Here is a 17,006-nt window from a genome sequence, read left to right on the forward strand (position 1 = left end):
AAATTATTCCTGGCATCAATCAATTTGGGAATTGGGGAATGGTAGAAACACAAATGCCAAAGAATATGCGTTATACATAGAGTGATGATATAATCTATTATCCAGACTGGGACATTTAGAGTAAAGAAGACACTATTAATAATTAAGAATGACAAGACAACAGGCATTCAAATATACCATCACTAGCCTTGCTCACTTTTATATTATTCCAAGGTATAAAAAATAATCACCTCTTTCTAATGCAAAACAAACAAAAAAAATGGAAAAGTCTTCAGGCTAAATTCAGAGATGTGATTTAATGTACCTGATTTGGAGCATTTTAGGACTCCTAACTAGCAAAACCAACAGCAATTTAAGTCTGTAAGAAATCCAGAGAGGGGCTGTAAATGATCAAGAAGGTTGAAAAATAAGGAATCTGTTAAATTAGGAGAATTTATTGTTATTTTAAAATAGTACTTTGGCTATATCATTTAAAAATTATTAAGCTTGGCCAAAAATGGTATAACTCCTGAGTAAACAAATATTAGAGTTTGGGGGTTACTGGCTTCAAGTGTGATTTCAGACTAGAAGTAGGAAAAAAGTGAAATATTTTAGAATAATGAGAAAAAATAAGATTAAATATACTTTTAGTATACATAAAAATAAGTTTAGGTAGGCAAAGGGCTAAATAACTCCAATTTAAAAAATAAGCACAATGCCTTGCACTAATAGTTGCTCAATAAATGTGATTTGATTGAATGAAAGGAAGAGACAGTCATTATGTCTAGGTAAAATATCTAAAGAGGATGATAGCCGGGTGCGGTGGCTCATGCCCGTAATCTCAGCACGTTAGGAGGCCAAGGTGGGCAAACTGCTTGAGCCCAGGAGTTTGAGACCAGCCTGGGCAACATGCTGAAACCCCATCTCCACTAAAAATAGAAAAATTAGCTGGGTATTGTGGTGCACCCCTGTAGTCCCAACTACTCAGGAAGCTGAAGCCGGAGGATCACTGGAGCCCGGGAGGTGGAGGCTGCAGTGAGTCAGGATCGCACCACTGCACTCCAGCCTGGGCGACAGAGCAAGACCCTGTCTCACAAAATAAATAAGAGGGTTTATTTATAGGAGAATTCAACAGAATGGAAAGTGACAGAAACATCTCCTAATTGAAAAACAAATGATGCTTTTGTCAACAGTATTGTAGAATTAAAGCCAGAAGTAGAGTTCCAGTAGTTATTCACTCTAAGAGGAATGAAAACTGAGCTGTTTCTAGATGTTAGCCAACCAAAAGGGCAATATTTAACCCTTAGGGAATCCTAGAGTTTCTGTTATTAAGATCAAAGACTCACACCAGTACCCCTCATGCTTCATCACTGCTCTTCACCTCCCCCAACTTGACACATCCAGCACAACAGACACAAAGTAACAATGAAATCTGCCACATCAGAGAAAATGCATTCACAATGCTGAGACTCCTTTACTTTGAATAAATCCTCAGTGGAAATGCAGAGAAAAAATAAGCATGCAGAACAGTTCAGCATGATGCAGACACACTGAGACAGACACACAAAGTAAAGGAAAAAGAAATGTCAACAAATGCTACAATGGCTCTTCTCTGAAAAAGTTTCACTCTCAACATAAAGAAGTGAAGGCCTGCTAAGGAAAGTCTGAGGTGTGAGCTGATGTCTGGACCAAAGGCAACTTTTCCTAAGAGATATAGAAGTCCATAAAACTAGGAGATGTTCCCAAGAGCTGTGAAACGCAGAAAAGCAAAGTAAACCAGATATGCAGAGTCAGAGTAGGGAAGAAAAGAAGCAAAAGCCCATCTCAAATGAGAATAAAATCTGCTGCTTTTAGAAGCATGCTAAAAGTCCTATCTTTTAGAAGATACTTGTTTCTGAAGAAGTATTTTTCAAGCAGCAATCCCATTGGGTTCCACTTCAGTTTCTTTTTCTTCTGTTAATTTCAAGTTAACTTCGACCTTTTTAACTGAAAAAAAGTTATGACTCCCTTCTCCATAGGAAGTCCTCTAAACAAATGCAGTTTAGTACAACTACTAATATGAATCTGAGTTCAGCACCTTTGGCCTTCCTTTTTGACTGAATCTTCTTAAAACTAGTATAGTTTGAAAGGTTAAAGACATGTAACTAGGCTTAGGACTCTAGGAATTCTTGGGATGGTATTTGACTAGGGAGTAATGTAGTAAAACTACATACACTTGGCATTAGGGAATGGTGAAGCCTTTTCCTGTTAATCATGGAAGCTAAGAGGCAACTCTGCAATGCTATGTATTGGTAAGTGGCAGCCTCCGGGGTTTATAATCCCATCAGGCTCAGAAATTGGGCCTATTATGGATGTCGTATAGGAAAGTGATTTTGAATTAATTATATTTTTAGGAGTTTAATTGTATTTAAAGTTTAAGATCTAATTTTTAGCTCCTTTTTAGTGAATTGAGATGTATACTAGTACATCTAAAGACTGAAAAACAGTCCCGAGAACTAGAAAAGCTATTAAAAGTATATACTGTTGATTCATAGTAGGCCTGAACTAAGAAACTATATTAAACACAAATCTTCAGTATATTAAAAATCAAAAATGGCAAATAACTTCAGAAGAAGCAGAGGTTTCTTTGGTTGAAGATAAGATTCTCCGTTTGTTTTAATTTCATCATTTAATTTGATCAGTGTCAGCAACCTAACATACACATACATTGGGAGGCCATCTCTGAGTCTAGTCTACCTTCCTATTCCAAATGGTAAGTTCCAGATGGAAAGTTTCATGCAGGAAAAGAAGGGTGTGTGCAAAAGTATATCCTTCAACAAATTTCCACAGCAATCTACACGTTCCAACACAAAATCAACAGAAAAGAGTGCAACCTGGTCAGTCCCCTGACCAATGCCAAGAAAGTAGACAAGAATCAGAGGAAGACAAATAATGGCTTGCTGGTCTCAGTCTTTCTTACATCACTGATGAGTACATTAATTTTCTTAAGATGCCTCATCATAGGGGTGTCATAAGATGCAGCGCCATGCCCTCTCCTTTGGCCTTTGAGGTATTCCGCCTAGAGTACGCAGCAAGACAGCAAAGTCAGAACAGGGAGAGCCCACACACAGCTGAAGCTCCCTTGGGCCCGGGGCCACACCATGAAGCTGTCAATCCGGAGACCAGCCTTTCACATGAAGTGAATGTCCCATTCTCCATACCATAGGATTCACTTAGGATTAGAAACAGGAGCCTCTTGATTTTTCAAAAACAATAAAGTTTTCAAAATTTCAACATCATAGTCGTTTCTTTGTTTTTAAATTGATATGACCTTGTACATTTAAAAACATTTTTTGCATTAATAAGTTCTAGTTATATCTCATTACTCTTAGAGGTTCCGCTGTTTCTCTGTTGGTGATCCCCTATCTTAGCTTCAGATACTTATACAATTCCATTAATTTACAATAAAATGTTACATAGGAATTTTAAGTTTAAAAACTTTTAAAAAATAATATTTGCTTTTCATCAGTCATCCGACCCTTTTGTGTTTTCATAATTCTAACTTGTTCTGTCACTTGACATTACTGCATTATAGCTTCCAAAAGATTGGAATCCCATGTTTGCTATTGCTGAAAGTCAGTCACTTACAACAACCAAATGTATATCCCAAACCTATTTCTTCAAACAGATACCTGAGAGAACAGACAAGGAAAAAGAAGGTAGGATCTGTAAATTGGAGGAGAAATAAGATATTATTCTTAAGCTAAAGTCCTATAGGATCAAACTTGCACTCTGACAACTCTGGTGGTAGATGATGGGATCTCTGAGCTAAAGTTTGAAAACCTGTCATAACTTGGGGAATTTTAGATAATTGGTCTAACAAGGGAAAATAAGTCATGTGGTAACTGGGTTTGGGCAATACATTTCTGAGTCCATTTGCTTCTCAATAATATGAAATCTGCAAGATTGTGGCATTCTCCGTCATCACCCTGTGCATACCCTGATCAAACACTTACTTGCCAAACAAAATTTTAATGATTTATCCACGGACAAGTAATCTGAAGACATCTGCTAATCCCTACTTCCTAGCCCAGGCTGTTAATATATGTATGTTTAATGAAAAAAATATGAATATTTTCATCTGGTTGGATTCTAGAAGTTCGAATTTCATGGCTCTTCATGTTAAATCGACCCCAGGTGACTCAAGTATGAATCAGACCCCAAGGATGAAACTCTTAAGGCCTGGGGAGAGGTTCCAGTAGGACCTCATGAGCTGATGTTTTTATCACATAAAGATAGTTAAGCACACACAGACACCCAGACAAATGCCCATAAATGGAAAAGTGAACAAGAAAGGTCTAGACTGCTTAGAGGGAAACAAGAAAAGGCCCTCAGTGTGCTTTTATAACTCTTGGACGCTTTGCAGTACTATTACAGACCCAGCATCCCTTTGCATTTTCAATGTAGAAATCACTTCTTCCTGCAAGGTCTTTTATAATCTCCTCACATGAGAGCCACCAGTGCACCCATCTGCATTACCTGGCTGCTCAGCTTGGCTGCCTTCTTGGCCATTTCTATGTCTGGGCGACCGAGCATGCTTAAGCCGTGGCTGCCCTCCTTGCGGTGCTTTGCTCTGTACTCCACCTGAATTAGAAAAGCAAAATGGGCAATAGGTGATGGTTGCCTGGCATGCCTTGGCAGTGGCTGTTGGGGACTGGGGACATTTTAATGACACCCTTACCTCACTGGCCTGTTTGGCTGCCTGTGTGGCCTTCTTGATGTCTGGTCGATCGGCCACTGTGGTGTAATGCAGGTTCTCTTTGGCATCTTTTCTGTAAGCGACCTTTATTGGGGAAGAAAATGTTTACTCAAGAGATATGCTTTTTTTTTTTTTTCTTTTGAGTTGGAATCTCGCTCTGTTGCCCAGGCTTGAGTGCAGTGGTACAGTCTCAGCTCACTGCAGCCTCTGTCTCTCAGGTTCAAGTGATTCTTCTACCTCAGCCTCCCGAGTAGCTGGGGACTACAGGTGCGCACCACCATGCCTGGCTGATTTTTGTATTTTTAGTACAGGCAGGATTTCACCATATTGGCCAGGCTGGTCTCGAACTCCTGACCTCGTGATCTGCCTGTCTTGGGCTCCCAAAGTGCTGGGATTATAGGCGTAAGCCACTGCGCCCAGCTGAGATACGCTCTTTCTAAAAGTCCCCATTAAGCACAATCAGCTTTTTTCCTTAAACCCAAACCAATTCTCACTACTAACTTTTTGAAACTACCACAGAGGAATTAGAGTGACCACACACTAGAACAAGAGAATGCACCAATTTGGGTTCCACTGCTTCAAATGGGCCCCCGGGAATGTTGAGAGGGAAAACTTACATCACTTTGCTTCTTGGCCACTTCCATAGCATGTTTCACCTCTGGTGGCTCCAGCATGATGGAGTAGTTGGATTTTCCTTTCTCCTTGACAAACTTCTTTTTGTAATTTGTCTAAATAGAGCCAGAATTACTTCTATGAGCAAAGGAAGCTGGGAACAGAGTTGGTTTACTTGAAGAACTGTGAAATCTTCAGGAAAATCCCTGCTCCCCATTTTGGCATCAGTCTGGGACTTAGATAAGACCCATATTCTAGTTCTTCTCTGTCATTTGTGTTCTGCAACCCAACACTAGAACCACCTGGCAATCTTTGGAGAACCTGGGTACAGGCAAATTAAGCTCTTTTATTTACCATTTCTACCTTTTAAAAATATATGGGACCATATGGGACTCCTATAATACCGAGGTTACTACAGCATTATTGATAAGGATAGAGCAGGCAGAGATTACTGAGGCCCAAAGAGGTAGTTTTACCTTTCTAAAATTGGGTAGCAGTTTAATAATAGGAGAGGCCACTCTGAATCAGCAATGTTTCCTTCTGTTATTAATAGGTTAGTAACATCTGATATGGCTACATTACACGTCCTGTAGCAAAACCCACGTTTGCCATAATTGCCAGGACTGGAAAGCCAATAAATACTGGGTCATTTTAAAAATCAGAGTTTAAGGTTCACATGTAGATACTGATAGAAAGAGTGAAGCTACATAAAGGAAGCAAAAGGCAGCTGATACTATTTCACCAGATTCTACAGTCAAGTGGCATTGTTGCTGCCAAGAGAGCAGTGGTTGATCACTCACATCACTGACATGCTTGGTCACTTCCTTGACGTGAACAGTGTCCCGGGTCTCTGGTAGTGTTGTGTATGAGCCCTGTGCCAAGTGCTTCTTGACATAGTCCTTGTACTTGTTCTGGGGGAATCCATAGAGAGCTCATTAAGGCATCTGCCTGGGGTGTTCTCCCAAGAGGGAGGCAGAACTCATGGGCGGCTGGGGGTTACCTCAGACACCAGGTGGCTGACAGTCTTCGCCAGCAGGATCTGAGGTGTGTCAGGTACGGCATGGCAGGTTCCTCTTTCCTTGACATGTTTCTCTTTGTATTTCAGCTGCAGGGGCAGGAAAAAGGGCATTTCTGTAGCTCCACTGGATATCCTACATATTTTTATTACACCCCCAAACCAGTAGAACAGCATCGTTTACAATACTAAACTCAATAAAAGATGTGGTACTTGCAATCTTGGGAAATATTCAAAAGGGTTTTTTCCTTATCTCTAGTAAGTTGTGGTTTTAATAACAATCAAAATGGATCTCGCGATGAATCTTTATATAGTCAGAGTTATGTTCACAGCATTCTCAGATACGCCATTTGTCCCTCCCATAAGCCCTGGGAGGCATTATTATTCCTTCTTTACAGAGGAGGAAACTGTAGTGAAGGGAAAATATGATCCCATAGAAAACAAATCATGGCGTTTCCATAAGGAGTCCAGCCAGGCCTTCAGGGTCCTAATTCCTGCTGTGTGAACTCTCTGCTGGTGCCATATAAATCAAGGATTGTCACCTGGATTTAATGGCCCTTGCACTGCTGTTGCCCTGCTTGACTGCTGGTGCCCATCACAGGATAGGCCATAATTCAGGACCCATACCTGAGCCCTGATGGAAGCAGCTCTTCTCCATCCTTCCCTGGTGTCCCTGGGGACTGTACCATGGAAGATGGCCCTGAGTGAGATTAGGCATCATGGAAGGAACTAGATACTTACATCACTTTCTATTAAAGTATTCCTGAGGGCCAGCACCGTGTTTTTGTCATCAGTGACAGAAAGCTTGCAACCCTTCAGGAACTCCCGGTCCAGCTTATATTCAAACTGTTACAGAAGAAAGGCAGAAGAAAAGGGAAGGGTCACAGCACAGGAGGAAGCTGGGCATTTGATTAAACCCACAGGGAGTCCTCTTAAGGAGAGAACAAAGACTTGCTACCAGAATGAGGGAAGGGCTTCTTGGTCCCTCACTGCATTTTGGACTCCTCCTTTTCAGCCCAGCTGCCAGGACCAAGCCCCTCCATCCCCAGTCTTCCGCCAGACTCTCCCCAGCCTCAGTCAGAACTCAGCCATTTGTGTCCAGGCCCAACCAAAGGAGAATAGGCTCCATGGGCAGGTTTGGGTACTGAGCTCGCCTATCGCTCCCCTAACTATCCTCTGCTCCTTCTTGGATCTCAAACGAGCAAGGGTTAACACCCATGACAGTGGTTATTATAAATAATTATTCATTGTATTTCTCAGGTGCAGTATGCAGTTACGATCATCTATATCTGTCCTGTCTTACGTCACTCTGCTGCAGGGATGACTTGGCAGCCTGGAGGAAGTCCGGTCGGTCAGGGGTCCACTTCCAGTGCGCTTTGTTGGCCTCGTACTGTTTCTTATAGTCCAGCTGTTTTTAACAGAAGAAAGAAATCACTTGATTCAGTAGGCTAAATTCATAAACACACACGGCACAGAGGGGCTCTTGCATTTTAAAACATCTCAAATCATGATTCCTAACGCAAGAGGGAATCCCAATTAAAATTTCTGTACAATTTATGCAGCTAGTCATCCAGTCAGAGGTCATCTGTTGGGACCTTGTGGTTCCGAAATAGAGGCTAAAATTTTTAAAGGCCTCCAGGTGAAAGGATTCTTTAGTCTCTCTAGCTCTGCCAGTCCAGCCCAATCATCTTCAGAATCGAGTACTTTTAATTTCTAACTAAATTCAGTTTTAATTTTTAACAAAAATGATCAAACACTAGGTATTTATTGTGTGCCAGGCACTTTTCTAAGTTCTTTACAAATTGCGGAACTAATTAAATGAATTATAAAATTTTATAAAATTAATTCACCTAATCTTCATAACAACTGCATGAAATAGACAGCTGAAGAACCGGATGGAAAGGTTAAGTAAACTTTCCAAGGTGGGACTATTAGCAATTGGTGAAGCTGGAATTTAAACCCAGGCACTCTGGCCTCAGAGGTGCTTGTACGCTTCCTAGACTCTTCAGGGCTGGGAACTGACTGCATTGGGCCAAATCTCAGCCACAGAATTGTATGTAATTTAGTTTGAATGTCCATGGGAGGGGCCTGCACTATTAGGCACATTTCTTTCCTGATTCTTTCTCTCTTTTTAAAATTGAGGTATAATTTATACGCAATATAATGCACATGCTTTTATGTATACTATTTGATAAGGTTTTTTTTTCCCCTCATTTTATTTTGAAAAATTTCAAATATACAAAAAAGTTGCAAGAATATTACAGAGAATACCCATACAACCTGGATTTTGCAAGGTACATTTTACTGCATTTGCTTTATCTCACATCTATCCTTTTATCCTTCTACCCTCAATCCATCCTCAGGGTATCTATAAGCTCTTTGCCAGCTCCTACAGGCATTCCAGTTTGCTAGCCCTCATAAATATATGTCCCCTCTGGCACTAGTGGGTACTAATTGGGTTTTAATGGTTTCATTGTATAACCATTTAATATATTTTTAAGAAGTCGGTGCTCATCTAAATGCACAAAATTATTTCTGGAGTTGAGGCCTTAAGATGCTGCACCCAAGAAGAGAGTCAATGCAGGGAATATCTGAGCAGGAAGAAGGTCTAGGCCAATGCCTGATGGCACCAAATGGCTCAATGTTTTTTCATCAGAAGAAGCAGATTGTAGAGTTTGAGGCAGGAGGAGAGCACAGGGGAAGAGAAAGAAAAACGCTCAGGCACTTTCCAAAAATGCAACCTATGTTTCAGAATTAAATGTCCCATTTCTCAGCCACCCACTGCAAGAACTGAGTGGGTGCAGCATCCATGGCATGGGATGAGGCCTCTGTTGCTCTTCCCCATGCTCCTTTGTGAGGACCAATGTAGCATTTATATTATAGCATCATTGTTCATGCTCCTGGGGCCTGACTCTTGCTTTGGAATCAATCACTAGAGCTCAGTTGCCTGAAGAGATATAAAAAGAGGCCATGTGTCCTACAGAAGCTGGCAAATCCCCCACCATGCTTGGGGAAGTTTCTGGAACTTACATTGGTGTTGACTTTGTAGGCGTCCTTGGCTGCTTTGATATGAACAGCATCTGGCTCAATGGTGCAGTTGGATTTATTTCTTTGGTATACTTCTTTGTATTTCAGCTGTGGGAGGAAACACAGTGACAAGATTAATTTTTTTATAGCAGCATACTGAGCATCTTAAAAAACAAGAAATTAAATCCATGCATGACTATAGTACACAATGCTCCTTAAGATGGAATTTTAAAAATCTGCTGAGGAGCAAGGATACAGCCATGCAGAGATGCACCTTCCTATCTCAAATCAGGGCACACTGACTGTGGTCATCAGTGTCGCCATATAATTTTTTTTTTTTTAACAGACTCTCTCTCTGTCGTCCAGGCTGGAGTATAATGGTGCGAGCTCAGCTCACTGCAACCTCTGCCTCCCAGGTTCAAGCAATTCTTCTGCCTCAGCCTCCTGAGTAGCTGGGACCACAGGCGTGTGCCACCTCACCCAGCTAATTTTGTATTTTAGTAGAGATGGGATTTCGCCATGTTGGCCAGGCTGGTCTTGAACTCCTGACCTCAGGTGATCCACCCACCTCAGCCTTTCAAAGTGCTGGGATTACAGGTACGAGCCACCGTGCCCAGACTGCCATATAATTTATATTTCTGTGCTTGTGCTGAAAGGACCAGTTGGATAGCTATTCATTCAGGTTTTCCTTTCCCCAAATCAGCAAATCCTGCGTTCAGAACATCTTGATAACTGCTGATGGAAGAGAAGCCTTTCCCCACCAGCTCACCCAGACAGAATTAGTCTTGCTGTCCTTCTATGCTCCTGCAGTTCTAGCTATTATCATGTCATGTTATAATTTTTTTTTTTTAAATCTGCCTATTCTTTCCATTAAAAAGAACTCCTTAAGGGCAAAGACTGTTTGTCATCCATCATCTCATTCCTATACTGTCAGGGACATAGACAATAAATATTTGATAAATGAATGAACTGATGGATACAACAATCATTCTACCTTTTAAAAATATATGGAACCGTATATTGTCATTGCTAGAGACATACCTAGCAAGTTTTGGTGTATGTGGGTTTGGATAGGAGGGAGAGGCACAGGGAAGGCTTAGCCCCTGCAGGCCCAGCAGGCAGTTTTTCCATCCTGGGCCTGGGACTTACAGCTTCACTCACTTTTGCTTTTCTTACATTTCAGGGTCCAGGGCCTCAATCTGGGCTTTCTCATTAATCGTTGGTTTTAATGTGATTAAGGCCAAAGTAAACCGTTCCAAGGGAGCCATAGTGGGGTTTACTAACGTGATCATAGGAATCACAATTTTCCTAGCTTCACCATAGACCTTCTTTACCAGTTTACTAATCAGTATCTTTAGGAGAAAGTCATAGAAATTCATTTTTAAAAAATCAGTACCTCAGGATATGTTTAAGCCAAGTGGACAGCCATCTGGGGAGAAGTCCAAGGCATGTGGAGGGGCCACATGAAGGGGTTCCTGTCTCATCTACACAATAGCCCAGCTCCCAGCCCACAGCCATCACCAATGGCCAGCCATGGGGGTGAGCCACCTGGATGTCCTGGCTTGACTGAGCCCCAGGTGTCTGCCAGCAACATGGGGAGTAGGGCTACTCAACTGTGTCCAGTCAACTTACGGAATCATGAGCAAAAGAGATGACTGTTATTTTAAGCCACTAAGTTTTAGGGTGGTTGTTACACAGGAATAGATAACTGGGTTATCTATGTAATGTATTACCATATGTAAACCAGGGTTTGTTACATCACATTAGAAGGAAGCCAAGATGAGAGGGACTGCTAAACCATTCTAGTACTTACATCACTGACTTCATCTTTAACCTTGCGGACATGCAGCAGCATGGGCGTGTCGTGGATTGTGGTGTAGCCTCTGGGTTTGGCCTTGTTGTATTCCAATTTATAAAGGATCTGAAAGAGATCAAAAAGCAGAAAGACATCATGTCATGGTTCTCAATGTATAATATCAAAATATAAATGCAAAGTGTTTTTCTGAGTGGTTATAAAGGAAAGAGAATTCTGTGAATTTGACAGGTGCTTTCATGCTCTCTGCTAAGACCTCACTGCTTCCAGCTGATATGTCTGCCAGTTTGGTCACAACAATGCCTTTTTTTTTTTTTTTTTTGAGACAGAGTCTCACTCTGCCACCCAGGCTGGAGTGCAGTGGCGTGATCTTGGCTCATTGCAACCTCCATCTCCTGGGCTCAAGCAATTATCACGTCTCAGCCTCCTGAGTAGCTGGGACCACAAGCGTGCACCACCACATCTGGCTATTTTTAGTAGAGATGGGGTTTGGCCATATGGCCAGGCTGGTCTCAAACTCCTGGCCTCAAGTGATCCACCTGCCTCAGCTTCCCAGAGTGCTGGGATTACAGGCATGAGCCACCACGCCTGGCCACAAAAATTCTTTAGTGGGGAGGAGAATCCTGTGCATAACAGGGCATCTCACACCACTGCCTCCCTCCCACTAAATGGCAGTAGTCTCTAAGACTCTGTGACAATTTAAAATGCCCCTCCATGTCTGCAGATGCCCCCTGAGTTTGAGAAGGTATTCAGTGTTTCTTGCACTTACATCGCTGATTTGTTTGTTGACTTTTGTAGTACGCAGGTGTTCTGGAGTATCCACAATTGAGGTAAATTTGTCCTTTGATTTTTCATAGTTTTTCCTGTATTTGATCTAAATTGTGGAAGAGAAGAATTAGCTCTTGAAACACCAGAGTGGGAGATGGTATCTAGCTTTCTCTTTAATTCCTAACTGGAAATGTTTACTATAAATTTGTGTCTGATAGCAAAAGTGTAACGGAGTGAGCAGATGATAGTACTACTACTAATTTCCTTTTTTTTTTTTTTCTCCGAGTGGAGTCTTGCTCTATCACCCAGGCTGGAGTGCAGTGGTGCCATCTCGGCTCACTGCAACCTCCACCTCCCGGGTTCAAGCAATTCTCTTGCCTCAGCCTCCTAAGTTCCAATATGTTTTATACACATGTAGTCGGAGGCCCTCAGAGGCTACGAGACTGACCCAAGGGCACATTTAGACCGAATCTCAGAGCAGGACTAGAACCTGTTCTCTGGAGTCTGACAAATATTGTTTTACTCACAACATATTGTATTGAACATGTACAATCTCCAAAGGCATTTCTCCATATCAAAGATGAAACAGGGATGTAAAATAAAGAATGAGTATATATGGCTTGAAGTATTTATCATTTTAAAAAATTCATTTGTTTTTGCAATATTCAAGTCATAATTATTTTCATGCACAGAAGCTGTTTTAAGCAGGACAGATACAGAGAGCACCATAAAATTTCATGCACAACTATTTGAGGATCATATAAGGACAAAGGAGGAAGTTCAGGCAAACAGGATATTTATAGGGAGAGCTTAACCTCCTCATTTCACATATTGATTTCATGGTAAACTAAAATGACAAAACAAGTTGCTAATAGAAAAGCTCAATTAACTTTTTTTTTGTCTGGGAAAAATGGTATTTTAGTAACATTGTGTCTGGTAGTTACCAATGATCACTGTTTATTGCTGCATCAAATTTACCTTTCAGCATGTGCTGGAAAGTGCATGCTTCAGTTGGCCTCCTAAAAAGGCATTATTATCAGAGACACTGTTAACCAGTGTGTGTGGGATCAGATGTGCTGGAAATAACCTAGCAATTCAGCATCAAAGTCAAGAGGCGCCACGAACATATACAATATTCATAGAGCTGCACAGTAATCCTCATCTCCCCGCAACAGTTGTAGTGATAATTGAACAAGGGACACATTAGATGAAAACATTAAATATTCAGACCTTTTACATGCTGTTTAATCTACTTACTATCTTCAATCTCTGAGGAATCTATTTCTTTGAGGCCAACACCGAAAAGTATAAATTAATGTTATACCAATTTGGAAATAACACTTGAAAGAATCAGTTAATTTTATTAAGAGTTCTGAAAGTGTCAAATGACGTACAGATGACCGCTGTCCCATCACCTTTGGCCACATTCAAAGGTCATTTACAAGGAATGAATATTTACGTAGCTTTACCATGTGAAGCCAGCATGGGCAGGGAGTGGGAGAGGAAATCAATGAAAGCGTACAAGGGAATGCATCCAAGACTTCTAAACCTCCTTCTTCACATCCCATCAGACATTACCTGGCTCCACATATGTGAATTGTAGAGAGCAGTCAACATATCTGGACGCAGAATTTCATTACATCCATGTTGCAGAAACATCTTGGCACTAGATTTATATTTTCTCTGTCCATGCAAAGAGCAGTGAAGCACAAAAGAGACTTATGAAGACAGAAAAGAACACGGCTCTATATCCCAGTCACCTCTGAGTGAAGAGATGTAGGCATACACACTTTGTGTACTCACATATGTGTGGGTGAAGACATCAAGTACGTCATAATGCCAAGCAGAATGACTGCAATGCTTGTGGTTGACCATTCATAGTCCTTGTGAATAGGGTGTGATACAGCTAGTTTCACTTATGTTACCACCAAAATAGCTTTATAGAAAAGACAACATGTTTGGAATAGAAAGATATATAGTAAGGAGTTATGTCTTCTTTCCTTCCATTAATTTTTGTTTTTTTGTTGTTGCTGTTGTTTGTTCACTTGTTTTTTGCTTTTGCAACTCAATCTGCAGTTTACAGTTGCAGTTTTTAAACAGGTTCTCCAGAAGAGTAAAGGATGGGAGGACCCAGCTTTTCCTTTCATCTTCACCACAGCACAAGTGAGAACACAGAGCATGGACTGGCGCACTCAAATAGCTGATAGGCTCTTTGGGTGGCTAGACAGATACTTTGAAACAGAACAGCCCAATATCATAGGCAGAACCTATGACATCCTTGCAGCAGACGGGACGACATCTCATGAGAAACCGGGAGCACAGTCCTGCCTGGGCCACCGGCCAGCCCCATCACAGTACCTGACTGATCTGGTCGCCTGCGGTCTTAGCCAGCAGATGTCTAGGCTCATCCACTACCAGGTGGTATTTATCTTTCCGCTGCTCATAATCAGCTCTGTATTTTTTCTGCTCAAACATCATAGCATATTATAGCAAGAGTACAACTTCAAGGCTTACACAGCAATGTCTCAAGGTAAACACTCCAGAGGGCCAGAACATGTCACCTCTAGTGGCAGGCTCCCAACATACCCAAGTCAATAAAAACAGGGAAGCAAAGAGAGTCAAGTGGAGGAAGTTACCTGAAGAAGGCTGGAGTGTGGGATAGGTTAGGTTTATGACACTGAAATTAGAGTTCCTTGTGCCCACTTTCCATCTTTACATATGATGCCATTAGCAATGTTAGGTTTTATGGCATTTAACAGTATATTTAAAATAGGGTACTGATAAGCTACAGGTTTACTATCTAAGGCTGTGAGAATCTCAAAGCATAACTGATGCTAAAACATCCTGGGAAATTTGTAATAGTCTTCTAATACTATTAATGTATTGGATTATAAAGGAGACCTGGAAATTCTTCATGAAATAGAAAAACAGAAACAAAATATATTGGTATTATATTCATAGGAAGCTACTGGCAGTAATTCTTCAGGGTTGTCCAGTCTGGAAATCTACTGAAAGTGAACAATCAAATGTAAAGACAACAAACAACAAAAAAGTCATACATTTAATAAATAGACCATTGGCTACATTTTCATTTTTAGATACATTGTACTAATTTTCTCATGTAATTTTTGAACTTATGGAAACCTGTGAAAAATCTGAAAATAGGAAATTAAATACAACTTTAACTACAAAGCCATCCCAATATTATAAAACCATTCAAACTAAATAAATTCATAGCTTGTTTATTTTAGCCATGTTGAGCTAAATTTAACTTATTGAAAAGATGGTTACAGGAAAGGCTGGATAAAATAGAAAGAAAAAATTGGGGTGCAAATGGATACTTCTGTGCACCAATATATGTGGGAGTAACAATGGCAATATCTTTGAAGCATGAATCACAACTATTCCTTTAGCATAGCTCTTCTAACCACTGACATCTTGGTGCCTTAGTAGAGGATACTCAATTAACCTTGAACTTCTGCATCTCCTAAATCTATACAATATTCTATATAAGGGAGTTCCGCCAACAGTCAAGAAAATCCTTTACCTCCCTGGTATTGTCACCCGCAGGGCTGTGCTGCCCTGCGTTTGTGCAGAGGTGCTGATGTTTGCAGGACTCTCCCACCACTGAACGGTCCCTTCACTTGTTCTTATTTGTAGTTTGGCAGAGCTTGTTGGACGGTGACATTATAGAGTCTTTTCCAAATCTTTAGTTAAAATGAAAACTTAGGACAGCTTTCCTGTCATTCTGTGTATTGGGCTTTAATTAAAAAAAAACTCTGAGACTTCCTTTAGGGAATTGAATAGGCTTAATTGGAGCAGTTTATTCATACATACCTCATTCATCAATTGAGTTGCATACTTGAAATGCCTATTGATTGGAGAGTCGGCAACATACTTGAAATCTGACTTCGTCCTTTCAAATACTTCTTTATACTTATACTAGAAAAAACAGAACATGGTTACTTGACAGCAGGCTATGATTATCTTAAGAATGAGACATGCTGTTTATCGTATCATATAATTGTGATAATTAATTCATAGAGCTAACACATATTCGTTTGTTGGTTTGTTTTGAGACAGGGTTTCACTCTTTTGCCCAGGCTGGAGCGCAGGGCATAGTCATAGCTCATTGCAACCTTTGCCTCCCAGGCTCAATCAATGTTCCCACCTCAGCCTCCCAAGTAGGCGGGACTACAGGTGGTACACCACTACGCCTGGCTAATTTATGTATATTTTGTAGCAATGGGGTTTTATCATGTTGCCCAGGCTGGTCTCGAACTCCTGGGCTCAGGCTATCCACCTGCCTTGGCTTCCCAAAGTGCTGGGATTACATGCGTGAGCCACAGAACCCAGCCAAGCTAACACATTATTTACTGATTGTTTATTCTACCTCCAAGGCAATGAAGGGTAGAACTGCCTAGATGTCTTGAAAACTGGCCCAAAAGTGGACACTAGAAAATGCTCTCATTGAATGGATGCTGAATAGATTTATTTTCCATACTGGGCAAAAATCTAAATATTATAATTATTATTTAAATATAATTATTATTTAACTTTGAAAGTATTTTCATGTGCACTTGAAGGTTTTTAGTACATTAATTTGAAGATAGTTTTCCAGCAATTAATCAGATAATCATAATCTTCTAAGAGCAGGTGTGGGGTATGACCCCGTTTTTAAACAGCTTCATGAGTTAGAATGGGTTTCACCATTCCATGGTGTTGTAACAAACAAAGAAGAATGTGCCCTAGAATGAATTTGGCCCACAACATCTTCTTAGATGTTTTATTTACTACCTGGCATTTTTCAGGAAAAAGTTTGCTGGATCATCTCGTACAGATCAAATGCAAGTGAATTGAATTGCTTTATTTTGTAAATAGGAAAATGAGGCCATAAAAACTAGATGGTTTGCCTCATGTCATACATTATTTGTGGATTAAAATAACCCCACTTTATATTGGCTATCATATCAGCTTTAATAGGAGAAACTATCCAGAGACATATTAATAAGGAGAGAGTTCTAGAAGAATCATGAGGGGCTGAACTGAGATGA

The 17,006-nt window shown here is 40.7% G+C and overlaps 1 protein-coding gene across 1 annotated transcript in view; it reads right to left on the bottom strand.

Annotated features, from left to right (window-relative positions):
• The window catches only part of NEB (nebulin), a 215,414-nt gene that overhangs the window by 33,755 nt on the left and 164,653 nt on the right, over nt 1–17,006 (bottom strand). The window contains exons 114-125 of the mRNA XM_026453974.1: nt 15,790–15,894; nt 14,311–14,415; nt 11,954–12,058; nt 11,185–11,292; nt 9,375–9,479; nt 7,648–7,752; nt 7,086–7,190; nt 6,330–6,434; nt 6,130–6,240; nt 5,335–5,445; nt 4,700–4,801; nt 4,498–4,602 (exon numbers count right to left, since the gene is read on the bottom strand). Of these exons, the coding sequence (XP_026309759.1) occupies nt 4,498–4,602; nt 4,700–4,801; nt 5,335–5,445; nt 6,130–6,240; nt 6,330–6,434; nt 7,086–7,190; nt 7,648–7,752; nt 9,375–9,479; nt 11,185–11,292; nt 11,954–12,058; nt 14,311–14,415; nt 15,790–15,894 (1,272 nt within the window). The remainder of the gene's footprint in view (nt 1–4,497; nt 4,603–4,699; nt 4,802–5,334; nt 5,446–6,129; nt 6,241–6,329; nt 6,435–7,085; nt 7,191–7,647; nt 7,753–9,374; nt 9,480–11,184; nt 11,293–11,953; nt 12,059–14,310; nt 14,416–15,789; nt 15,895–17,006) is intronic.

The sequence above is a fragment of the Piliocolobus tephrosceles genome, chromosome 11, assembly GCF_002776525.5.
Source record: "Piliocolobus tephrosceles isolate RC106 chromosome 11, ASM277652v3, whole genome shotgun sequence".
In the NCBI taxonomy this organism is placed as follows: Eukaryota; Metazoa; Chordata; class Mammalia; order Primates; family Cercopithecidae; genus Piliocolobus; species Piliocolobus tephrosceles.